Source organism: Manis pentadactyla, chromosome X (genome assembly GCF_030020395.1).
Source record: "Manis pentadactyla isolate mManPen7 chromosome X, mManPen7.hap1, whole genome shotgun sequence".
In the NCBI taxonomy this organism is placed as follows: Eukaryota; Metazoa; Chordata; class Mammalia; order Pholidota; family Manidae; genus Manis; species Manis pentadactyla.
Window position 1 is genome coordinate 18,511,186 of NC_080038.1, and position 26,687 is coordinate 18,537,872.

Sequence of the window (26,687 nt, forward strand, 5' to 3'; positions counted from 1 at the left end):
GACACCAGAAAAAAAGAAAACTACAGACCAATAACCCTGATGAACATATATACAATAATAGTCAAAAAAATATTAGCAAACCAAATTCAAAAATACATCAAAAAGATCATCCACCATGATCATGTAGGATTTATTCCAGGGATGAAAGGATGGTACAATATTAGAAAATTCATCAACATCACCCACTGCATCAACAAAAAGGACAAAAACCACACAATCATCTCCATAGATGCCAAGAAAGCATTTCACAAAATTCAACATCCATTCATGACAAAAACTCTCAACAAAATGGGTAGAGGGCAAGTACCTCAACATAACAAAGGCCATACATGACATACCCACAGCCAACATCATACTTAACAGGGAGAAGCTGAAAGCCTTTCCTTTAACACAGGGAACAAGACAAGGATGCCCACTCTCTCCACTTTTATACAACATAGTTCTGGATGTCCTAGCCACGGCAATCAGACAATACAAAGAAATAAAGAGCATCCAGATTGGTAAAGAAGAAGCCAAACTGTCACTGTTTGCAGATGACATGATATTGTACATAAAAAACCCTAAAGACTCCACTCCAAAACTACTAGAACTAATATCTGAATTCAGCAAAGCTGCAGGATACAAAATTAATACACAGAAATCTGTTGCATTCCTATACACTAACGATAAAGTTGCAGAAAGAGAAATCAGCAAAACAATTCCATTCACAATTGCATCAAAAAGAATAAAATACCAAGGAATAAACCTAACCAAGGAAGTGAACGACCTATACCCTGAAAACTACAAGACACTCTTAAGAGAAATTAAAGAGGACACTAATAAATGGAAATTCATCCCATGCTCTTGGCTAGGAAGAATTAATATTGTCAAAATGGCCACTCTGCCTGTAGCAATCTACAGATTCAATGTAATCCCTATCAAAATACCAACAGCATTCTTCAATGAACTGGAACAAATAGTTCTAAAATACATACAGAATCACAAAAGGCCCCGAATAGCCAAAGCAATCCTGAGGAGGAAGAATAAAGCAGGGGGGATCTTGCTTCCCAACTTCAAGCTCTACGACAAAGCAACAGTAATCAAGACAATTTGGTACTGGCACAAGAACAGACCCACAGACCAGTGGAACAGAATAGAGAGTCCAGATATTAACCTAAGTATATATGGTCAATTAATATATGATAAAGGAGCCATGGATTTACAATAGGGAAATGACAGCCTCTTCAACTGCTGGTGTTGCCCAAACTGGACAGCTACATGTAAGAGAATGAAACTGGATCATTGTATAACCCCATACACAAAAGTAAATTCAAAATGGATCAAAGACCTAAATGTAAGTCATGAAACCATAAAACTCTTAGAAAAAAATACAGGCAAAACTCTCTTGAATATAAACATGAGCAACTTCATCACGAACATATCTCCCTGGGCAAGGGAAACAAAAGCAAAAATGAACAAGTGGGAGTATATCAAACTGAAAAGCTTCTGTACAGCAAAGGACACCATCAGTAGAACAAAAAGGCATCTTACAGTATGGGAGAATATATTCATAAATGACATATCCAATAAGGGGTTGACATCCAAAATATATAAAGAGCTCACACACCTCAACAAACAAAATGCAAATAATCCAATTAAAAAATGGGCAGAGGATCTGAAAAGACCCTTCTCCAAAGAAGAAATTCAGATGGGAAACAGGCACATGAAAAGATGTTCCACATCACTAATTATCAGGGAAATGCAAGTAAAAACCACAATGAGATATCACCTCACACCAGTTAGGATGGCCAACATCCAAAAGACAAACAACAACAAATGCTGGCAAGGTTGTGGAGAAAGGGGAACCCTCCTACACTGCAGGTGGGAATGTAAGTTAGTTCAACCATTGTGGAAAGCAGTATGGAGGTTCCTCAAAAAACTAAAAATAGAAATACCATTTGACCCAGGAATTCCACTCCTAGGAATTTTCCAAAAAAATATAATTTCTCAGACTCAAAAAGACATATGCACCCCTATGTTTATTGCAGTACTATTTACAATAGCTAAGATATGGAAGCAACCTACGTGTCCATCAGTAGATGAATGGATAAAGATGTGGTCCATATACACAATGGAATACTACTCAGCCATAAGAAAGAAACAAATTCTGCAATTTGCAACAACATGGATGGAGCTGGAGGATATTATGCTCAGTGAAATAAGCCAGGCGGAGAAAGACAAGTACCGAATGATTTCCCTCATTTGTGGAGTATAACAACGAAGCAAAACTGAAGGAACAAAACAGAAACAGACTCACACACTCCAAGAAGGGACTAGCAGTTACCAAAGGAGGGGTAGGGGAGGGCAGGTGGGGACGGAGGGAGAGGGCAATTGAGGGGTATTATGATTAGCAGAGATGGTGTGGGGGTGATCATGGGGAAGACAGTGTAGTACAGAGAAGGCAAGTAGTGACTGCAATGAGGTGTTGGGGGGACACGATAATATGGGGGAATGTAATAACCACATTGTTTCTTCATGTGAAACCTTCATAAGAGTGTATATCAATGATACCTTAGTAAAAAAAAAAATCCCAGGTCTTAGACTTTGATACTGACCCCTAGCCACTGTGTGACCATGGACCAGCCTCCAGCTTAGATCTTTTCCTTTTATAAAAAAGTTAACTGCATGAACAGACACCTCTGTGGCCCCTCCTACATCTAAAAACGCTAACTTAATTTTCAGAATGATGAATGTGAGGTATGTCATGTGGGAGAAAGACAGAGTCCTAGCTATCAGTGTTATCATCCCTTCTCGATGATCCAATCTTCTCAAAAGAATTATCCAGAAACAAAGCAGTTACTAACATAGAACTTTAGGGCTAAAACAAATTATATCTTTGGGACCCACAGCTACCATTTGATATTTTTGCTGTTCAATAAAATCTGGAGTAGTCGTTACATATGGTATATAGGTAAGCATCTACCCTGGTATGAGATATCTATTTATAAAGTCATGCTCAGAACTGAAGCTGGTATTATTTGAAACAAAATCATCACAAAAAATCTAGGGGTAAAATGCCTTTAATTAATCCCCTTGTCCTGAAAAACTGAGTTAATGACCAGGGATAAGGCTATAAAAAAATCAGTTCCGGCTAAGCACAAATCCTCTTGGTAATACTACAATTGCAGTCAAATACCAGGTGGTAAAGACAAGTTTTAATAAAGATTTACCCATACTCTCTTCTCCAAGCAAGCCAAGAGTCTAAAGTGTTGACTAGAATTTCAGAGGTCATGTGACCAGAGTAAATGGGGTTAGGGAGAGGACCCCTCAGGACAATGTTAGAATAACAGTTTCTGCACAATTTGGTCCTCTATCTCCTTCAACTTTTCTAAAGTGAAAAATATTTAACTTAAAATAAATGTACTTAGAAAATCTAATTTCCTTCCAATTTCAGTGCATCAGTAATAGAGCCACCATTAGAAATTACAGTACACAAGCCTAAAAGGTAGAAAATGATGTAATTTTTAAAAAGACTTAAGACCAAGCTAAACAGAAGGAACAAAACAGCAGTGACTCATAGACATTAAGAAGTGACTAGTGGTTACCATGGGGGTCGGGGAGGGGGATAAAGGGGCACAAAAATTCTCAATCATAATATAACTTGGTCACGGGGATAGCAGTAAAGCATGAAGAATATAGTCAAGGATTCTGTAACATCTTTCTCTATTGACAGATAGTAACCACACTAGTGGAGGTGAGGATTTAATAATATGGGTACCTGTTAAACCACTGTGTTCTTATATTTGAGACCAACATAAAATTGTATATCAATACTTCAATAAAAAAAGACTTAAGACCATTTAGAGGGCACAAGTAAGTTCTAGAATTCACAATTTAGGAGGAATATTTTAATGTGGAAATAATCTCAACTATGTAAACATTCTATTTTCATTTATAAATATGGTAGAGCAGAAGGAAAGCCAAATAAAAGGTTTAATCCTAAACTTAACTTTTCAATGAGCAAGACTTACCTATGACACATGTAGCACATCCTGGGTAAATAGTAAACTTGAGAATTTAAACTTTAAAGCCTAAAATCTTAATATTTCCCCTTGTTCTTTTCTGTTAACCTTTTCTGTAGTTTTTTACTTCTCTGATTATTTTCAATTTCTGCTTATCATTTGGTGTCTCTCCCTTTTTTTTTCAATTTATTAAAAAAGAGGATTTCTCCTTTTACAAGTTAATATAGCTGTGCCCATTCCATGTCTTCCTTTCCTTTTACTCCAGTTAATTTCTAATTCTATGCTTTTGTTTTCACCTCCTCTTATTAAGGAAAATCAGCAAAATTGAATTTTTTAATTCCCATTTTCAATAGGTTCCTGTCTGCTTAATACACCCTCTAAGATAATTTCTTCCCCAAGAGATCTAACAGCAGTCAACAATCTGGACTGCCAGCACTCTCCCGGAACCTGGAGTGAATGCAAGTCAAAGGCAGAAAATAAGAGCACTGTATACCTATACATAAAGGCAGAAGACACACAAGAGGGGAAAAACACCTTGGGTAACTTTTAAAGAACTGCAAACATGTCCATGGGGCTGTGGGAAGAGGTCGGCAAAAAGGAGACTGATGCAGAAAAAGACAGTAAGTTAACTGAGAAAGTATGCTTAACCTATTGACCTAGTTTCCAACAGAAAACCTAATCTCTGTGCTTTCACTCCAAGGTGCAAGTGAGCTGATTGTTAATTTAAGCAATTTCAAGTGTATAGCTATTTAAGTACTATTTAATATAAAGAAGATTTTAAACTTTAAAAAAAACTCAAGCTTATTGGAAATTCTAATCAAATTTCACATTTGAAATCCAAGTTACTGTCTTTTTAAAAAATATTTTGATTGCCAAATACAGCACTGCTTATGTTTCTCATAGACTTCTAAAATGAGTGTTAGAGGGAAATTTCTGTTTTTTTCCTCTAGATTTGTCTGGCTGTAGCTGAAGTCATTAGAAACAATTACTTCTTCGAGTTTTTGGCTAAACTGTGATAACATTACAACTAATGGTTTGGTTGCTGGACAGTAATTTTGGATCAGTCAAAACATGTTACACAGCCAAAGTGAAGAAATAAATTCTGAAGGGTAGAATGCCTACACTTGACATAGATGCATCCTTGCCCAGTAAATTTCATTACGAAGGGGGTTGTGCCTCTATTAATCAGAATATCATACCACCCAAGCACAACATTAAGAACACTAAATTTCCTGATGTGTCACAGTCCATTGTTATGCTATATAAATCAACTACGCTGATACAGAAAGTATTTGGAAAATTATCAGTGTTTTGTGAAGACCAGTTCTGACAGCTACTATGTTCTAAGTATCCATACTAAATTTGTAATCCTTGAATTCTATCAGTTGCAGTCCAGGACACCTTATCCCCATTTTAAAATGTAGCTTTTAAAGCCACAAATTCTGTTCCTTAAAGTAAAAATACTTTTTTTTTAAGTGTTAGAAAGCTCTTCTGAAGCTTTCTTCAAACTCTGATCTGAGGATTAATGTTCACTAGTAATGAAGTTATCTTTTTTCAGCAATTAAAATTATCTCAAAGTTGTAAATATTCTTATAGCAAACTTTTATGAAATGAAGATATGATTTGTTAAATCCAAATATATTCTCAGTGAAAGAGAATTAACATTGTTATTAAAACATTAGCTTTGCTCTTACTAGGGAGTCTGAGTATCATGACCTACTTTACAAAACAAAGTATCTGTAATAAAGCAGAGTAAATCTATATAGTCTGCTTCCTTAATAATTAGCCAATGAAAAACAACTGGAAAATCCTAAATACAAGCTAAACAAATGCTAAATACACTTTTTTTTATCTTTACGTGATTTAAAACAGATTTTCTTTCCTTTTGAAAACTGAAAGATTTTATGATTACGATTCATGCAAATTTCTAAGGGGTTCACTGGAATGCTGAATCCTACCCTTATGCATATTTATGATACTAAAGATGACCTAGGTTCAAAAATACTAAAATGTCACTGTACTAAAGAATCAACCAGGGGGTATTTTTAATAAATAATTCAACAATTTTGCTAAGAAGATCTTTTCTGTACAAGAAAATCAAGTATAATATGAATTTTGCCAAATATACCTTTACTTCATAAAATGTTTTCAATAAAGCAGTAACTATTTTTTAAAAACCAAGACCAGAGAGCAAAGTTTTAACTACTTAAAGCTTCACACCACTGAAATTCAGAATGACAAATGTCAGGCCTTATCTCTGTTAACATGCAAAGACCATCAGAACTAGTAAAAATACATTCTACAGACATTTGCATAGGTAAAAACTGAAATTGAAGTATAGTTTTAAAACTGGGAACCCACTATAGATAAAAAGAATCATAAGAACTCTTTTTAACAACTATGTCAAAAGGACAAGATCCTTATTTTCAGCTTTCTTTGATTACATAGTCAAAACCCCCGAATTATGCTTTCACATCTTAAAGTTTTCCCACATCTTATACTTTTTTTGGTGACATTAAATTTCTAAGGCTATATTTCATTCATGCAAACATGTTAGAATTTTCATAACTCTTAACAATTTCTGAACGACCTAAGCTGGGCCACAGGGTGAACTGCATGCTTCGTGCAATTCAAGGTCCTCTCCCTGCTCTAGCAGCTGTAATAAGAAGCCATTGGATTAAGAAGTGAGTAAACCTGGGTTCCAGTTTGAACAGAGCCACTTGTTGTGGGATAGGATTCCTAACTCTTTTGAGCCTGTTTTCTTCCCTGTAAAATAGAGATAATCTGTACACTCTACCTATGCATAGAGTACGTGGTGCCTGGCCTGGCATATATAAGATTTGTGGAATCACTGTCTCTAAGAACTCTGAGAATATTTGGAAGTCTTGCTCTCTTTGCTGATGGTCCCACAGAGTACTCAGCACAAAAGTAAAGGCAGTCTGTTTTCAGCTGGGGAGAAAATCCAGTAGAGGACTAGGAGAAAAGATACTGCAGAAGAATAAACCCAAAGGTTTCAGCACAGCAAGAAAGCACGATTCAGGTCCCTGAAATAAGCAGGGACTATTCCCTGTGGAGAGGCAGAACACCCCCTTCCCTCACTATAAGCCACTGCTTGTATCTGATCGTTACCACCAAAGCAAGAATTACAATTTCCACGGGTTCCTTCAAGCTTTGTTTAAGTTATATTCATCAGCCACTCCACAGAATAGTTAGGTAAGTTCATCTAACACTAAACTGTACAGAACATTCCTGGGAATCCAGGACAGGAGTTAAATATATGAGAAAGGCTGTTTATTGTATGCACATTCAGAGAGTTTCTAATGAACTCACTTCAACTTCTAGACCAGCACTGTGCAATGAAATATAATCTGAGCATTGGATCCACAAATGCAAGCCAAAGATGCAATTTTACACTTTCTAGTAGCCACATTTAAAAAAACAAAAGGGTGAAATTTATTTTAATATATTTTATTTAACCCAGTATATCCAAAAATATTATTTCAACATGTAATATAAAAATTAGTAATGAGGTAATTTATATCCTTTTTGTCTTTTAATCTTTGAAACCTCAATTCAGACTTGTCACATTTTAAGTGTTCAATAGCCATAAGCTATGATATTGAACAACGCAGTTCTTGAGTCATAGATATATACTTTTTTAAAAAGAAAATAATTTTGACACCTTAGCTAGTTTTAATTCCAATAAATTGAATGGAAGGACTCTAAACTTAAAAAAAAGGGAGGGGAATTCTATGAATCTAAAAGAAAGCCAACACAGAATAGCATGAATAAAATTCTTGATGATTTTAGTCATAAAATAGTGTTACTTAGTCTTTAATACAAAAAACGAATGGTAAATTCTAAGTTTGACCAGAGTTGCTAAGTGCTTTTCTAAGACTTTCTCTGGCATTACAACAATATTTTACTGTAATTGTCCCTTGAAAAAACACAATGCTAAGAAGTACATGTGTCTTAAGAAGGAATGAATTAACACCAAAACAAGAAAATGACCTGATAAATCCATAATGTAGGACACTCTTAGACAATTGGTGAGCTTTCTCAAAAAAAGAAAACAAAAACGTGAGGGGCTTAGTTTAAGGAAGATTAGACTGACATGACAACCAAAAACCATGCATAATTCGTGACTGGATTTTAGGACGTTTGTGGGACAACAGGTAAAATTTGAAAATGGACTAGCAGCTATAAGATGACATTTGGGTCTTATTGTTAATTTTCCTAGGTAGAATTGGTATTGAGGAGGAAAAAGTCCTTATTCTTAGGAGAGTCACGTTAAGCATTCATGTTAAGTATTCAGGGATGAGGTGTCATGATGTTTTCAACTTACTTTCTAAGGTTCAGCAAAGAAAAAAGAAATTTGTATTAACCAAATATGGTAAAATGTTAACAGTTCTTGAATCTTGGTGATACCTCTATAGGAATTCATTATGCTACCCTTTCATCTTTTTGTATGTTTGAACATTCTCATCATAAATAGGAAAAGTAGGGACAATTTTAGATTAAAAGAGACATAATAACCAAATGTGCTGCACTAACCTTGATTAAATCCTAAAGTGGAGTGGATATTACATGATTATTAAGGACTGTTAATTTTAACAATGGTATAATGATTATATAGGAGAATATCCTTACTCTTGAGAGATGAGATGCTTGCTGAAGTAGCTAGGGATGAAGTGTCATAATGTCTACATCTTTCTTTGAAATGGTTTAGCAAAAAAACAAAAATTTTACATAAAGGCATATACACATCCTCTACATATCTAGCTGCTACCTAAAGCCAACGTGGCAAAATGATACTTACTAACCTACAAGATATGTTTATGGGTGATCATCCTACTATGTTTTCAGATTTTCTACATGTTTAGACAAAGTTTTAAAAAATTTAAAGCTAAAAATAAAAAGTACTATCAATATTCCATTTTCCTACATTTGAGCTAATAGGATAAAACCACAAATGAAAACTGCCCACACTTTTCCCCATGTAGATTCTCATACTAAAAAAGGACAAGCACAGATACAACATGCCTTTTTTCTGTGCCCTTTCTGGTGCCATGCATATATAATAGATATTAAAATGGCCTTTGAGGCCTGCAGTGTGCTGAGTACAGGAAAAATAGATGGGCCCTATTTTTAAGGAGCTCAAAATAGTATGGTGTAAAATAGTCCAAATTTTTGTTTCCCAACCAAACTGACCATTTTAGTTTGGTTTCTGAAGTTTAATTTCTAAAGATAAGGTCTCAAATCTAACTAACTTGGTGTTTCTCAACATTTAGAAAGCCACAGATTCCTTTCATAAACATTAACTCACACACACTGCTAAGAAAAGAATCAGTGACTACCTTCCATTTATCTTACCAATATTACTAAAATAAAACTGTAAGATCTATACTGTATTACAGAAAGCTGAAAGATTTCTCTGCAGCCAGGGCCTTACGAAATTTTCCCTGGAAGTTAATTCAAGAAGAAAGCCTGAATGAACATTTTATTCTGTTGATATTCCCAATATCTAACCAATGGGTAATAACCACCTCTTATGCTATATACTAACAGAATCTATCAGAAGGTACAAGTGATGTTTTATAAAATTTACAAAACTACCCGATGGTATTAACTTTCAGCCACTGTCACTATTGACCACTATGGACTGATAATTGGAATATTAAAAAGACTCTGCAGCTCAGCACTTAAAAATCATTTACTGCTATCAATTATCCATCATATTGTCCCACAAGAGAGGAAATTTTATTTTCTATTTTATAGTAAGTACTTCCATCTAGACTGAAGTTGGAGGGTTTTTGTTTTAGTACTGGGAAAGCATTTGCATGTAACGTATAAAAAATCAAACAGGATTCTCCCGGGAAAGACAACAATAGAAATATATTAAGAAAAAAATCAAAACAATAAAAACATCAGAGACAAATGATTTACATAGTTGATGTGGGCCTGATTATCACCCAATGAAAAATAATTTTAAAAAGTATTCTTTAGCTTCAATTACTTCTGTCATATCAGTACATTCTGAGAACAAAATAAAAATCCCGTAAATGAGTTCTCTATTAAAAGAGTAAGTTAATGACAGTTCACAGCATTTCAGAGGGGGGATTAAAAAAAAACATGCCAGGCTGCTGAATGTTATTTGAAGGTGCAAATTTGTTTATTTTTCAAATAGTATAAACAGCCCTCTTTTGCAAATATTATATTTTTTATCACCAGGTCTGGTAACTAAAGCTGGAGAACTATTTAACATGAAGGGTGTTGACCAAAGCTTTTAAGTGTGCTTTCTAGAAAGAAGATGCAAGATGTAAACAGAGCCCCAGAGGTAACCATGTGATTAGAAAACCAATTAAGTTAAGCAATTACTGAAACTGCTTTCTCTCCTCTGGGCAAGAAAGGATCACAAGTGAGACCCTGATATAAAAATGAAAAATGCTTACATGCAAAAAGGCCAAGGCTGGTTTAGAGAAAGACTATTTTTAAGATAGCACAACTATTACGTGGCCAACTGCACAGGGATGTTTGATCAATGTAGAAAAAGGATTTACAGTCTATTTGTTCAGAAATGCCAAAATGTTAGACATACACATAATGTTTTTGTGGTTAAATTTAGTTAGTATTCTCAGTGTAACAGGAAGAAAAACAGAATGAGGTAAGAGTAAAGAAGAAAAGCACCACTAGGGCCTATTGGTTTTCAAGAGCTATTTTATGTTTCCTTACTACATTGTAGAGGAATATGAAACCGTACTAACACACATCATTCAAAGCTACAGAACTCAACTCTAATTCCAGCATGTATTATTTAAGAATAATTTCTAAAATAGAGAGCTAGCCTGACCCAGTTCAGATTTACTTTGTGAAAAGAAAAACTTAAAGCAAACTTCAATATCTTGGGTTAAATAATAATGCTTCAATTTTAAAAGTACTTTTACAACAAAACGACTCTACTGCCTACATGGTTCATCTCTCACCCACAAAATGTTACTTTAAAGACCCTAAATGCACAAGCTACAACAAATTAAGACTTCTTAGACATGAACTATTTTTATAAACTATTCATTCTCTTTTTGGCTCCTAACTGAGCCTAGGAATATTATCTATCAAGACATACTGTCTTAACTAAGTGATGAGTCCTGTGTATTGCTTTCAAATGCACTAACCTTCTCAAAAACACTGGATGAAGTCATCAGACAAAATCTGACGTTCTGAATGATGGTATCGGTATGTCTCCAGCGTCTTCTATCATGCCGCAGCCAAGACTGCACAGCCTCGTACAGCTCTATCTCTGGGAACCTGCTCAGATGATCATTATCCAAATAAGACATAAGTTTCTCAAAGCTCAGGTAAGATAGGAAGTCAGGCCTAGACATAAGTGGAACAAAATTGTCTAGCAGGAAAGTATCCAGTTTCTCCCTGACTCCCTCGATGTTTACACCAAAATCATCTAGAAGTCTCATAATTTCTGCACAATTTTCTAAGCAGATTTTTGCTAATAGGAAAGAGCAGCAGAACTTCACCACTTCTATAAGTTGAACATACATGGCAGCCTGAAGAATCTCATGAACAGTATTCATACTCAGTTCTATAGTTCCATAGTACATAAATTGAAGGACATGGCTGAAACCAGTAGCAGTTAGACCTTTTAAATGAATTTTGTCCTGATCTCGCTCCCTCATGTCTGCAGTAAACATAATTCGGAAGTAATCACTCTGGGTGGCCAAGAGTGCTTTATGGGCCTGGAACTGATGATCTTCAATAACCAGAGTGACATCAAGAAGCAATCCTTCCTCATACAGTGCTCTGAACCCAGCAGAGACACTGGTGTCATGGATGGAGGAACAGAATCCTTCCACGTCCCCTGCCATGAATCTGGAAAAAAAGTAATCAAAGAAAACTGTGTTAATCATTTCCATGCATTCTCAAGATGTTATTAACTCAGAGCTTAAATTTTATAATTATCTCAATTCCACTGCCTAAGTCCTAAATGTACAAGTCCTTCGGGAGAAGACAACCTAAAGGTTTATTCCAAATAAACCTCTGTTTTGGCTTCCCCACCTGGGGAAAAAATATGTTAAATATCTATCAATGGTAAATTGTTAACTTATAACAATATGCCTATCCCACTGATTTTACGTTTTTCACCAAATATATTTAATTATGTCTCCAAATTATCAACACAAAATGGATTTCTCAGCCAAATACTAAATTATGAGAGACAAAAAAAAGGAATTAAACCAAGAGCACACTGTTGACCCTGAAAACTTCTAGAAACTTACCCAAAGGAAATAATCAGATAAATATGTCAAGTTGTACAAACAAGGTTTTTCTTTCTAGCCGTATTTATAATAGAAAATTGGAAAGCATTCAAAAGCCCAACAATAGATTATTAAATAAATATGGTGCAGTCCTATAATGGATTACTATAATAGCTAAAAATGATGGCAGTAATCTACCTATTCTGACAAAGGATATTTATTAGGTATTGTTCTGTGAAAAAAAGCAGGCAACTACAGTATTCTCAGTATATTTTCAAAAATTAAATACACATGTATATGTTTAGATGAGAAAAAGTCTGGAGGAATAAGTATCAAAATGATGTCCCTGAGTAGTGGGATTTCAAGAAATTTTGAGGTTTACTTTTTTCTTTTTACTTACCCCATTAACCTTATCTTTTAAAAAAAGATTATGTATTGCTTATATATTTAAAATAAAAATATTAACTTGTAGAAGAAATTAAACCACATTTTTGCATATCAGAGGAATGAAGCCAAGATAGTGGAATTATAATTAAATCTCTTAGGTAAAGCAGAATAAACTAAATTCAGTGTATTAGACATTTATGAAGCAAATTAACTTTCTCCTTTTCATACACACCCTGCCTAGGCCTTCTAACCTCTCCTGAACTCTCATTCCCATGGTGCTGAGCTTCCTCCCATCCCTGAATTCCCTCTCAATCTTTTACACTGTACCAGAATCTTGCTTCAATGTAAATAAATTTCCCTACAGCCTCATGCTAGTCACAGAAAAGTTTCCTCTGAAATCTGATTTAAATAGGAAAAAATACTCTTCTATATTCTTGTTAGAACAAAATATTCTTCTATAGCTTACAAGCCTACCTTCTAAGCCTTCTCTTAGCTTTCTGTCTTTTTTCTAAAACATGGCCTTTTGCTCAGATAAAATCCATTTTCTATTGCTGTCACTTATCCTATACCCACAGCTGGATCACTCTCCCCCACCCACTTTCACTGACAACTTTGGCACCTAGCTAAGAATCATCTTCTCCACCACTTCAATACTCACATACAATCACTCATCCAAAAACCAAAGTTCCTTGACCACCTCAGCTCCTACAGCCTTCTCCCTTACTCCATTTTAAAACCTTATTCTCAAACCTGTTGGACTCACCACAATCCAGAATGATCTACTTCAAAATCTGTCAACTTCCCACTCTCTGGTTAACCTTCTCTTTCACTTGGTCCATCATCTCCAAACTTTACCTCGGTCCTTCTCCAGCTTAGACTTTCTGGTATCTGACCCAGTCTCCCAAGTCCCTTCCTTTTCCTGGTTGGGTGTTTGGATGGACCACGAGCACTCCAGTGAAGCAACTGGCACCACAGTCACTGCTGTCACCTGCTCTACCTCTTCCTTCAGGGAGGCTGTCACTGCCAATTTTACCACATTATTAGTAATGCCTCCCCCTTTATTTACTAAAAGGAAGAGCACCTCCATGTGCCAGGCATTATGGGGCAGGGGGTGCCTTTCAGGAATCCCCTCTGCACCCTGGATTTTGTGGAGTCCTCAGTAGCTGACAGTGAAAAGGCAGCTTCCATGGGCATGCTAAAGGTACTACACTCCACCACTCTTGTGAGTAGGCTATCACTAGACTTTACTACTTTGTTTCATCAATATGTTGTCTATAACACTCTATACTTAACTGCGTTACCCAATTCGTCATTTACTCATTATTCAATAATTTACTTCCTAGTTACTTCAGTCTTAGATCATCTCAAAAAGAAAAAAAAACCTTTATTAATAAATAAGAAAACAACACGGATGGAGCTAGAGGGTACTATGCTCAGTGAAATAAGCCAAGCAGAGAAAGACAAGTACCAAATGATTTCACTCATCTGTGGAGCATAAGAACAAAGCAAAACCTGAAGGAACAAAAGAGCAGCAGACTCTCAGAACCCAAGAATGGACTAACAGTTGCCAAAGGGAAAGGGACTGAGGGGGCATGGGAAGGGAGGGAGAAGGGGAATAAGGGCATTAGAATTAGTACACATAATGTAGGGGGAAGGCAGTATAGCACAGAGAAGACAAGTAGTGATTCTATAGCATCTTATGCTGATGGATAGTGACTGTAATGGGGTATCTGGTGGGGACTTGATAATGGAAGGAATCTAGTAACCACAATGTTGCTCATGTAATTGTATATTAATGATACCAAAATAAAAAATAAATAAATAAGAAAAAAGTCTGAAAGGATAATATACCACAATGTTAAAAACGGTCATCTTGGGATGGTAGAGTATCAGGCAGTTTCTGCTTTTTTGTTTCCTTTTTGTTAATCTATGTTTTCTAATCTATCTGCATTGAAGGTGTATTAATAAGTTATTTAAAATTTCATTTTAAAAATCTTCCCCCAAAACCCCTAACTGCCAAATCCAGTGGTTACATCCAGTCCTTTTCGCTCAGGATCCTTCTGCGGCATAACTTACTCCCTTGGCTCACCATCTGCTCAGCTTCGTGACACTATTTTCCTGATTCTCTTCCTATTCTTGGGCTGCTTATTTCTCAATATCCTTCCTGGGCTCATTTTTCTTGAGCTACTCCTTAAACATTAGTGTTCCCCAGGATTCTACTCTTGTACCTTTCTCTTTTCTTCTAAACCCATGGTTTCTACTAATACCTACCTCGACCATCTCTGTCCAAATCTCTCCTTACAGAAGTATGTAGACAGTAAATCACCTAGACACCTCTTCTGGGTGCCCCACAGGGATCTCAAAATCATCAGGTCTAAACAGAATAATTCTAACTCCCCCCCAATCAGTTCTTTCTTTTGTATTCCCCACCTTATCAAGAGGTATTGTAGGCATTCTTTCTCCCCCTTTACCCTAAATAACCTTTAAGTCTTATTGACTATACCACATATGTTCACTTACATGAGACAGCAAAGTATGCACAAGATGAAATCAACACCAAGTTTTTTATTAGTAGTTCATTATTCCAAAAGCTATATACTTTCATTTTGGTCTGTCTATAATTTGGAAAATAGATATAAAATATTTTAGATACTGTAATCAGTGCTACTTTGAACTACTTTGAAGATTAAAGTTAAGCTATCAGGTTTTTCTCTTGAATTATTTTTAAAGGTAAATTAATGAGCTTAGAATTTTCCCAGTGACAGAAGGCATATGCACACAAATGTGTACTGGGAACAAAAGGAACACCACACAGTGTAGTGACTGAATAATCAAACATTCTGGATAGTGGAAGGCTATCATCATCACACTAATTATCAGTTTTCAAAATAATAACAAAACACAACAAATTAAACTGGAAGAAAAAATTTGGTATCTACTTATCATTCTCATAATCATTATGGATACCAGTTATCACTGACTTGTCCAAATGTACTGGTTACATTTAATGGAGATTTAATAACAGAAGGCTACAAATCAGCATTCATATATTTTGGAGTAAACTGCTTTGTGTTTAATTTACCTATTATTTTGACATTGCCTAAACTACCATGCATTTCATTTCTTATCAAAGTAACCCTCTCTATTCAATAGTTATCACTACCTGATAAGGTCTCAAATAGCTAATATTCACCTTTCTGCAAAAAGTTCCAGCTGAAGGAAATATTTAAAAGAAGATACTACACTTTTCTCAAAAAAGCAATCTAAGCTCCAGATACTATGGTGGAAACATCACAGGGCGAAGAAGCAAGAAAAAACAGGAGACTATTAAGGTGTGCAACAAAAGACCCTGAAGATGTAAGGCTAGTACCCACTCTCTGGACAGCCAGCCCACTGAGGGAGATTCCTAGTAGGCAGCCTTCTACTCTGTGATTCTGTCTGCAGTCACACATGGTCAAGGGTGGGAAATATGAATCAACATGAACACTCTTTTGTCAAGGATTTAGAAAAAGGAAAAAGAGAGATGTGCACTGACTGTGTATGACTGGAACTAGAACATGTCAAAGGGCAGCTGTGGGCACCAACTTCTGCCTGCCATGTGGGCTGAGCAGCAGAGAAAGCCAGTTAACTGAGAAAGAAGCAGGAAGCCAGGACAAGAGGACAGGGAGTGCTCCCTAATGCCTTCGTTTCCTCCAGTTCCTAGGCCCAGCTCTAGTCCTGCCCTTGGGTTCTAACAGAAATCTTTACATGCTTAGGATAAATTTTACTACACTACCATAAGTGGGTTTTACCTATGTATAACCAAGGTGCCCAATACAGTATTAGAGCAGAAATAACTGTAAGTTTCTCAAACTTTCTTGGTCTAAGCTCTGCATCTGTCAAATGACACCATTCAACATTTCTAAAAAATTTTAGTAATAAAATTCTCATTTATTCTTTTTATATGCATTTACAGATATGTAATGTACTTATACAGATATGCTGAGTAAATAGACTGTAGCTATTTTTTTTTATTTTTAAAAAATTTTGTTATCATTAATCTACAATTACATGAAGAACATTGTTTACTAGGCTCTCCCCTACCCCAAGTCCTCCCCACAAACCCCATTACAGTCACTGTCCATCAGCAGAGCAAGACGCTGTAGAATCACTACTTGTCTTCTCTGTGTTGCAAAGCCCTCCCCTTTCCCCCACCCCCCACATTATACATGCTAATCATAATACCCCCTTTCTTCTTCCCCGCCCTTATCCCTCCCTACCCTCCCATTCTCCCCAGTCTTTTTCCCTTTGGTAACTGTTAGTCCATTCTTGGGTTCTGTGATTCTGCTGCTGTTTTGTTCCTTCAGTTTTTCTTTTGTTCTTATACTCCACAGATGAGTGAAATCATCTGGTATTTGTCTTTCTCTGCTTGGCTTATTTCACTGAGCATAATACCCTCTAGCTCCATCCATGTTGTTGCAAATGGTAGGATTTGTTTTCTTCTTATGGCTGAATATTCCATTCTGTATATGTACCACATCCTCTTTATCCATTCATCTACTGATGGACACTTAGGTTGCTTCCATTTCTTGGCTATTATAAATAGTGCTGCGATAAACATAGGGGTACATCTGTCTTTTTAAAACTGGAGTGCTGCATCCTTAGGGTAAATTCCTAGAAGTGGAATTCCTGGGTCAAATGGTAAGTCTATTTTGAGCATTTTGAGGAACCTCCATATTGCTTTCCACAATGGTTGAACTAATTTACATTCCCACCAGCAGTGTAGGAGGGTTCCCCTTTCTCCACAACCTCGCCAATATTTGTTGTTGTTTGTCTTTTGGATGGTAGCCATCCTTACTGGTGTGAGGTGATATCTCATTGTGGTTTTAATTTGCATTTCTCTGATAACTAGCGATGTGGAGCATCTTTTCATGTGTCTGTTGGCCATCTGAATTTCTTCTTTGGAGAACTGTCTGTTCAGCTCCTCTGCCCATTTTTAATTGGATTATTTGCTTTTTGTTTGTTGAGGTGCGTGAGCTCTTTATATATTTTGGATGTCAAGCCTTTATCGGATCTGTCAGTTACGAATATATTCTCCCATACTGTAGGGTACCTTTTTGTTCTATTGATGGTGTGCTTTGCTGTACTGAAGCTTTTCAGCTTGATATAGTCCCACTTGTTCATTTTTGCCTTTGTTTTCCTTGCCTGGGGAGATATGTTCATGAAGAAGTCGCTAATGTTTATGTCCAAGAGATTTTTGCCTATGTTTTTTTCTAAGAGTTTTATGGTGTCATGACTTACATTCAGGTCTTTGATCCATTTTGAGTTTACTTTTGTATATGGGGTTAGACAATGGTCCAGTTTCATTCTCTTACATGTAGCTGTCCAGGTTTGCCAGCACCATCTGTTGAAGAGACTTTCATTTCCCCATTGTATGTCCATGGCTCCTTTATCAAATATTAATTGACCATATATGTTTGGGTTAATGTCTCGAGTCTCTAATCTGTTCCACTGGTCTGTGGCTCTGTTCTTGTGCCAGTACCAAATTGTCTTGATTACTATGGCTTTGTAGTAGAGCTTGAAGTTGGGAAGTGAGATCCCCCCCACTTTATTCTTCTTTCTCAGGATTGCTTTGGCTATTCAGGGTCTTTGGTGTTTCCATATGAATTTTTGAACTATTTGTTCCAGTTCGTTGAAGAATGTTGTTGGCAATTTGATAGGGATTGCATCAAATCTGTATATTGCTTTGGGCAGGATGGCCATTTTGACAATATTAATACTTCCTAGCCAGGAGCATGGGATGAGTTTCCATTTGTTAGTGTCCTCTTTAATTTCTCTTAAGAGTGTCTTATAGTTTTCAGGGTATAGGTCTTTCACTTCTTTGGTTAGGTTTATTCCTAGGTATTTTATTCTTTTCGGTGCAATTGTGAATGGAATTGTTTTCCTGATTTCTCTTTCTATTGGCTCATTGTTAGTGTATAGGAAAGCTGACTGTAGCTATTTTTATCTAATCTAAACTGCCTTCTAAAACTAACTTATGATAGTTACTGATATAGTAACTTCTTTTCTACATGAAAAAGCTTGGCGCATCTAAAAATAAGATTTAACTGTTTAGAGCAGCAGCATTTTACACTTTTATGGGAAGAAAATGACAAAATACTCAGTGACCAACATGATACAGTCCCTAAATGAAAGTAAGTTAAGAGTATGGGTCTGGAGTCAGATGCCTACATTTGAATCCTGATTTTACCTCTTATTAACTCTGTGACCCTGGGGCAAGGTACTTAGCCTCTTTGTGCTCTACCCTTACCTGCAAAAAGGGGTTACTAATATTAATAGAACCTACTTCATAGGTTGCGTGAAGATTAAATGAGTTCATATATGTAAAGACTTAGAACAGTAATTGGCCCTTAAGTACACCATAATATTAGGGATTATTATTATGTCCCTTCACTTGGTGCTATTAGAACCAATATACTAAACCTGACCCGTTAGTAGTCCAGTCAACTCTGGAGAAATTCTTCTCCCTAGCAACAGCACTTGGAACCCCAGCCCACCTTCTCAGTAACATCTCTCAGGACCCAAGCTAACTCTGCTAAATTGATAGATAAATGAAGACACTAAGAGCCATGGATGAAATTTTTCTCCAAGGTCATACAACTAGTTAAACAGCTAAGACTAGAATCTGATTTACAAAAAATACAAAATAGTATGTTTAGAAGGAGCAAAACCTTTGAAATCGGAGTGCTTACTAGTACTTACCACCTGTGGACCTGGAGAAATTTAACTTCCTGACCTCAGTTTGCATCCATATATTAGGAATCATCATCATCATCACCTTATTATGGAGTTGGAATGCCCAGAGCAAGGCTCCCCACCAGAGGTTGATTAATGGTGACTTCTCTTGTCCAACTCTTGCATAATGCTCCTTTATCACCCATAAAACCATAGGAACTTGACACCTCTCAAACTCCCCTCTAAAGACCCCACACCTCCTCTGGGTCTGTTACAATGCAAATTTGGAAGAGATCAGGAGATGTACTGGTAGTCAAAACACTGGGCCTCATTTTGCAATGGCATTGTTCTCCATTTTATTCTTATCAGCCAAGTATAATTTTCTAGCTTTTCTGGACTCCTTTGGTGTGTCTGCCCTGACGAGAGTAGCTACTCTCTATTATATCTGCACTGTTCAATTTGGAAGCCACTAGCTATGGGGCTACTGAGCACCTGAAGTGCAGCTAGTCCAAATTGAGATGTGCTATAAATGTAAAATGAGCACCAGATTTTGAAAGCTTGTACAATTTCAAAAAAGAAGACTTGAAAAAAGTACAAAAATGTAAAAAAAAGTTTTAAATATTGTGTACAAATTTTTATACTGATTATATGTTGAAATATTTTGGATTTATTGGGTTAAGGAATATATTAAAATTAATCTCATTTTTTTCACTCTTTTTTAAACTGTGGCTTTAAGAAAACTTAAAATCACTATTTGTTTTGCATTGTATTCTATTGGACAGCATGGATCTACAACATCCATGTTTAAGGCACCCAACAACCAAACTTACAAACGAACACGAGAAACAAAATCAAGTTGTTCACAATCCATACCCTGGAAACTACAGAGGAAAGAAAAAAAAGCAAAGCTTAAATTAAAATAAAAACAACACAGAAACACATGTATAAGCAAATAAAAAATAATAACCATAAAAAGGAAAGTATAAGAATACAGAGAAAAATACACAAGGTATAAGAACTGTCTAAATAAGGAATTATGGCAGTTTAGGGAATAAATTAATAATTATAAGAACTAATTATTATAAATTAAACTGAAGTAAGAATTCTACAAATCAATGGGTGCTGATGAAAAAAATCCATTAAGGGACTTAGAGAGAAAAGTTATTTACCGACATACAAAATGTTCAAAGTACAGAAATTCTGTATCCTCACTTTTCAAATGGACCATTAGATTAAGAGAAATCATGGTTTATAAACCCATATATGTATTTCACACTTGGCCTTCAGAATTTCAAATGGTAGGTTTTTCCAAAAGGGGAATCAAATGAAACAAGGCATACTTATACTTTTAGGAAAGAAATATTGAAGAATTTGTCTTGTTTCATAAACTTGGCACTGAAAAGAAAAAAGAAAGCCTTATATTTTCTGTGCAGAAGAATTAGTATAGCCATTCTCAAAGTGTGGTCCAGGACAACTGGGGTCCTAGTCCCCTAAAAGGACTTCACAAGGTCAAAACTATTTTCTTTTTTTTCTTTTTATTAAAGTATCATTGATATAAAACTACTTTCATAATAATAATTTAACAAGTTATTTACCTTCTTCACTGTGTGTTTTCCAGAGGCTGCATGTGTGATATCAGAACAGACCAAATGCGAAAGCCGAAAAGAAGCTATTGTCTTTCATTAAGCCAGACATTAAAGAGATCTGCAAAAATGTAAAACAATGCCACTCCTCACCTTGTTTTCTGTTCTGTAAAATTTTTTCATAAAAAATGTTATTTAATGTGTCATTTAAAAATGAATTACAATGTATTTTTAAAATTTCCCAGTTTTAATTTCTATTATTGTAAATATAAACAAAAGCTATTCAGGATCCCAATAAGTTTTAAGAGTATAACTTAGGACCTGAGACCAAAAAGTTTGGGTACCACTGTACAATAAGAAATCAGTGCTCACACACACACACACACACACCTCTTCCTACCTCTGCCTTTGAAAACTATTACTGCTATTTATATCACAGAAATTTCTAACAGTTGAAACTCTCTAGTGACCAGTAAAGAAAAAAGTCTGGTGGGGATAAAATTGACAGGAAATTAAAGGAAAAGAAACTAAATGATTCCTTTTCAGTTAGAAGGCTGCTATTATGATTTGAGGGCAAGATTCTAGGCAATTAAATAGAAGATGTTTCAAAATTAACCTCCATGTTTATTCCATAAGCAATAATTTAATGTTTTCACATTCTTCCCATAGCTGCTTGAAAATTCATACAAAAAAACTTAAGGTATTCACTAGACAAGCTAGATTCCCAGGTTTACATACTTCAACGAAAATTTTAAATTATTTCATACTACCTTTATCCTTAAACTGTTAGCCCACCAGTTGATGCATATGCAGAAAAATGCCATACTTGCACACTAGAAAGAAAATGGAAGGCTTACTATGGATAAAAATAGAATTAATTTCTGAGTCATAATATTTCTTACGATTTCTGTAATCTATAAAGTAAAAATCTTAAATTTCAACAATCTCAAGGTGGCCAACTTCTCAATCTAAAAGGAAAGAAATGTTGAAAACAAACTAAATCAGTCATTTTACCCTTAGAGGAAGGGCTGCGTAAGTTAACTTGAATTTGTTTAATACTGGAAATTCTTTCTTGTCCATCAAAAAGTTTTTATAACTCAGTACCAAATTGCAAATGACAGCTTTTAGGAAGGCTCCGGTCTTCCAGCCTCCAGGTTGGCACCTATTATCCAAATTACTTCACTTTTCAGGTATGTTTAGCATTTAGTCAACCTATAATACAAGAAAAAAGAGCACTCCTGCTTCAATGCTGTTTTTTCATCAGAAGATTTTAATTTAATGCTCCTCTGCTTATTTCTCACTACAAGTAGAAGTAGTCCAAGAGTGATGTCATGGAAAGCAGATTCCCTAGCCTTCAGAGATTGGATACAGTGAGAATTCTAGGAAAATCCTCTATTGGGGAATAAAGCCCCAAATCTTCTAAGTTACATCCTACCATGAAATCACTGATACTGTAGTGTTCACATTTTAGTTATCCACAAGAATTATACAACTAAATATTTTGAAAGGTGTTGATGTTATACAGATTTCCTACAAATCTTCAAATGATGCACAATCACAATCACTAACTAAATTCAATGATCTTATCAGAGACAAAGAATAAATTTCCTATTCGTTCTTATTTGCTTCAATGATTCAACCAGATGTGCTTTAAAGGTCTTATATTAAAGACAGAAAATCTGAGGAAATAGCTTGCCTTTTCTATTTTACTCCAAGATTAAAATTTCTAATTCTCAAAAGGCCTTCCACTTTTGGACCAGCAACGGTACAACATAAACCCACAGCAAAGATATACTGTGAGAGCCCTTCCACCAATTCCTAAAACGGCAATAATAATTATCTCCTATGACTCTCATTGCTGTTCACCCTTCCCCACATACACTAACCTCTTGCTGTTTCTTGAAAACCAGCCTCACACCCACTGTAAGGCCTCATCACTTGCCTTCCCCTCTGCATGGATCACTCACTCCCTATATATATATGGTTCCCTTCAGTTCTTCACTCCAGTGTCATCTCAGTGACACCTTTCCCAAACCCCCTCTTTAAAACCGAAACCCCCACCAGTGCCATCAACTAGAAAATCCTCCCTTTCTTTAGTGCTTTATTTTTCTCTGTAGTTTATTAAGTGGAGATATGAGCTATTTTCCTTAATTTAGTTTACTTTTTTTTGTTTTCTTCTTTTGGTTTTATTTTATTCCTGGTGTATTGCCAGAACCTAGAAAGAACAGCACCTGGCACATAATAAGTGCTTAATAAAAATCTGTTGGATAAATAGATCCATTTAAACTTCACAACCCTCCAAGTTCTGTAACCATCCCACATTTAACCATGAGAAAAATCAAAGCTCACACGGGTTAAGTAACTTGCTCAAGGCTATGATTCTTAGTAAGTCATAGAGTTGGGGTCTGTCTGACTTCAGAGCCTTCACGTTTAACCACTACCCTACTGTGCTTCACCAGAGACACTCTCACTTATTTCTCAATAAAACACCCACACGAGCTACAGCATTCCAATATATGCTAATAAATTAACCCAACCCCTCATAAACTAAAGATTCATTCTCCTCACAGTCAATATTATTCACTCTCAAAACATTTCCAACTGGGAAAGGGCAAGCTTGACAACAGGCCAGCTACAAAATTTTCAGGATCAAGGGCAAAATAAAAATGGGGGACCCCTTGTTCAAAAGCAGGAAAAAATTGTCACTAAAGGCACTAAAATATAAAGCTTTCTCCTTTCTTCTGAAGTTTCTCTAGACATGTAGTGTTTTCAATTTGCTGTTTAATGTGTTCTAGGTAAAGAAAAATTAAAAATTTAAATTAGCATGAATTTTACCATTCACCTTTATAATGTACAATGCCAGTTTTACACACCACCTATTAAACCAAGTTCCGGCCCTTTTGAACACCCATGATGCCAAATCAGCCCTGGTTCCAAGATTTTTAGCCCCAGACAACCCAAATCAAAGCAGAGAAAAGGTCAAACCTTGAAATTCCCAATAAAGCAGTGATTTGCCAAAATTTCATCTTCAGGACAAGTGATAAACCCAAGAACACATTAAAGTAGGTTCTTCCTTCTGCTAATTTAATCCTGGCCGCCTTTTATTATTATTCCTTTTTATAAAATACAAAAGCATATTTCACTTTTTGTGGACCATTTTTCTTAAGCCAAACCACACTAGTTTTTTGATGTGCCGAATAAGAATGATTCCATACTGATGTTACACATATGTATAAATTCTGACAGATTAATTTTCAAACCACAGATATTTACTATCCTATTATTACCCCCAAGTCAACAAATTAATATCCTTTACCACTGAAAAGCTGGTCCCAAGCATCTACTAAGTGTTGTGATAAAAGAGAATTAAATTACATAAATATTATTAGATTGAGTTAAAAAGTTGAAATTTTCTATACATTTCTAGATCTATGAGGATTTACAGAAATCTGAATGCATGTATAAGCTCCTCATCAACAATTTTCAAATTAGTAGAGATATTCAGGCATTTTGTTCCCTAGATATGAAAAATAGGCATTAAAATTAGGGTATATGTCTTAATAGCATTTCCTAAATTACAATTTAATCAGATTAACATGAGAACATAAATTCGGAAAATATAAAAGACTAAACGTAAGGTGTTAACCATTTAACTCCAAGTAAGAAAAAGGGCATAAGCGGCCTAGAAAAATGAAAAGCAAACCATTACTGTAACGTTAAATTTGAATTAAAGAATACCGTTATTTAAATAAGCAGTTAGCATTTCGTAGGAAGGCCAAGCAACGTGACTATTATACATCTAGTTGATTCAGAGCACTGCTTCGCTATTTCGTACTTACTGCTTATACTTACATTATAGAAATAAAGAGGCAGCAACAGTTAGCCACTACAGCATTAACCATTCCAGCAAAGGTTACTTAAAAAATCGCCTTGTATTTTTACACTTTCCAGCTATAGACTTTCACATATATGACCTCATATAGTCCTCACTACCCTCTGATGTGGCTATTACTGACTAGATTTGATAGATAAGAAACCGAGGCTCGGTACGCGATTTTTTTCGGTCACCCAGTCTAACCCAGACTACCTGATTCCGCGTTTTATGCCTCGCATTTCGCATAGTTCTATTTCAGGCATAAATATAATTTTTAAAGGGAAGGGACGGGTTCAGAAGAAAATAATCATGGTACCTGCAGCTGTGTGCTGCAAAAAATGGCTGAATTATGCTTCTTCCTTTTTTTTCCTCCTTGAAAAAATTAAATTTTAAACAATTTAAGTAAACTCAAAGACAAATTAGGTCCCAGCGCCTACCAAATGTTTGACTCGGCGCTGTGCAAAAAGGGCTACCGAATCCGTGCCTAGCGCGGGATCGCGGACGAAGCCCGGGCCCCGCAGGCCAGAGGGCCAGGGGCGGCTACGCACCTCGGGGGTCTGTCCAGCTTCTAGTGGACGGCAGTCTGCATCAGGAAGAAACGGGCCGGTGGGCCAAGAAGTGGGCGGTCGGGCGCCGGGACGGCACTCGGCAGGCTCTCGAAACGTCTACAAGGGGCCGCTCCCGGGCCGGGCCGGGGCGCTCCGGCGGGGGGCGAGTCTGCGCGCCTGCGGCCCCCTCAGAACCAGTCCTGGGAAAGAAGACAGCGCCGAGTCGCAAGTCGAGACAGTCGGGCTTGGCGCGAGGCGGCGCGGCGTCGGGGCCCAGCCCGGCCTTGCCAACGCCAGGGGCGTCACAGCGCCCGGCGGGGCTCGGCGGGAGGCCCGACTGGGGCCGCGAGCGGGGGAAGGGGCTGGGGGGCCTCGGGCAACGGCAGAAGCACCGATTGTGACGGCGTCGACGACGGCGTCTCGGAGATTCTACCCCGAAGCCCGCCGAGCCTCAGGATCACCCACGCCGGGGGTGGAGGAAGGCGGGAAAGGGGCGGGCAAGGGGCGGGGTCTGCGGGGCCACGAGCCAGGGGCCGCTCCGGGCCGTGCGCCCCCTGCGGGCCGCGGGAGCCGCCCGGGGCCCGCCCAGGGAGGCGGGGCCCGCCGGTAAGGCACCGTGCGCTGTCGTCGCAACGCGGAAACCTGACACGCAGGTAGTGCGGTCGAAGTGTGGGAAGCCAAGAGTTGGACAGCAGGCCCGGGAGGCGGCCTTGGCCCCCACTGGCGCCTCGAGGGGGCCCGCACTGGGGCTGCGGCCCTGAGGGTGTTTACCTTCCCCCTGGTCGAGCGCCAATGCCGCCATCTTTCAGTCAGCGCGCGTCACTTCCTGCGCCGCGGGTGTGGGAGTGGGTTGGGGGCAGGGCCGTCCCACGCCCGCGGGGCCCGAAGTTGCGGCTGGCCACGCCACCCGGCCCCACCGAGGGCATAGGGTGCCCGGCGCTGCGGCCGCGAGCTCGGCCCGACGCGGTTTTCCCTCTGGCGCGGCCGTCGGGGCTAGAAACGCTCACTGGTGCTAGTCCCCTCCCGGCGGTCCCTCTTAGTCTGCATAAGTGGTGGGCTCGAGCCGCTGCGCTGCTGAGGTTGAGGGTTAGGAAGCCCTGAAAATGTCTTTGCATCTTACTCACGGTGGGGGTGGGAGAATTAGGAACGACATAGTGGAAGCTTTGCCGTTTCTACCTGTGTTATAAAAGTGACCACAACTGCGCCAGATGATATCATTTTTGCGAGGCAACTTGCAGGGGATTATTGCGTCATAGTTCCACTTGGCTTATTGCCCAACAATTACACGGGTTTCAGAAAGACATTTCCCAAAG

At 37.4% G+C, this 26,687-nt stretch overlaps 1 protein-coding gene across 3 annotated transcripts in view; it reads right to left on the bottom strand.

Annotated features, from left to right (window-relative positions):
* Positions 1 to 25,835, bottom strand: part of KLHL15 (kelch like family member 15) — a 41,134-nt gene extending 15,299 nt beyond the window's left edge. The window contains exons 1-3 of one of the 3 annotated variants that reach the window (XM_036912804.2): positions 25,375 to 25,835; positions 25,143 to 25,198; positions 11,174 to 11,882 (exon numbers count right to left, since the gene is read on the bottom strand). In XM_036912804.2, coding sequence (XP_036768699.1) covers positions 11,174 to 11,878 — 705 coding nt within the window. In that variant the 5' untranslated portion in view covers positions 11,879 to 11,882; positions 25,143 to 25,198; positions 25,375 to 25,835. The remainder of the gene's footprint in view (positions 1 to 11,173; positions 11,883 to 25,142; positions 25,199 to 25,374) is intronic. The other 2 variants (XM_036912806.2, XM_057495266.1) reach the window with 2 other exon arrangements.
* Positions 25,836 to 26,687: the final 852 nt, after the last annotated feature.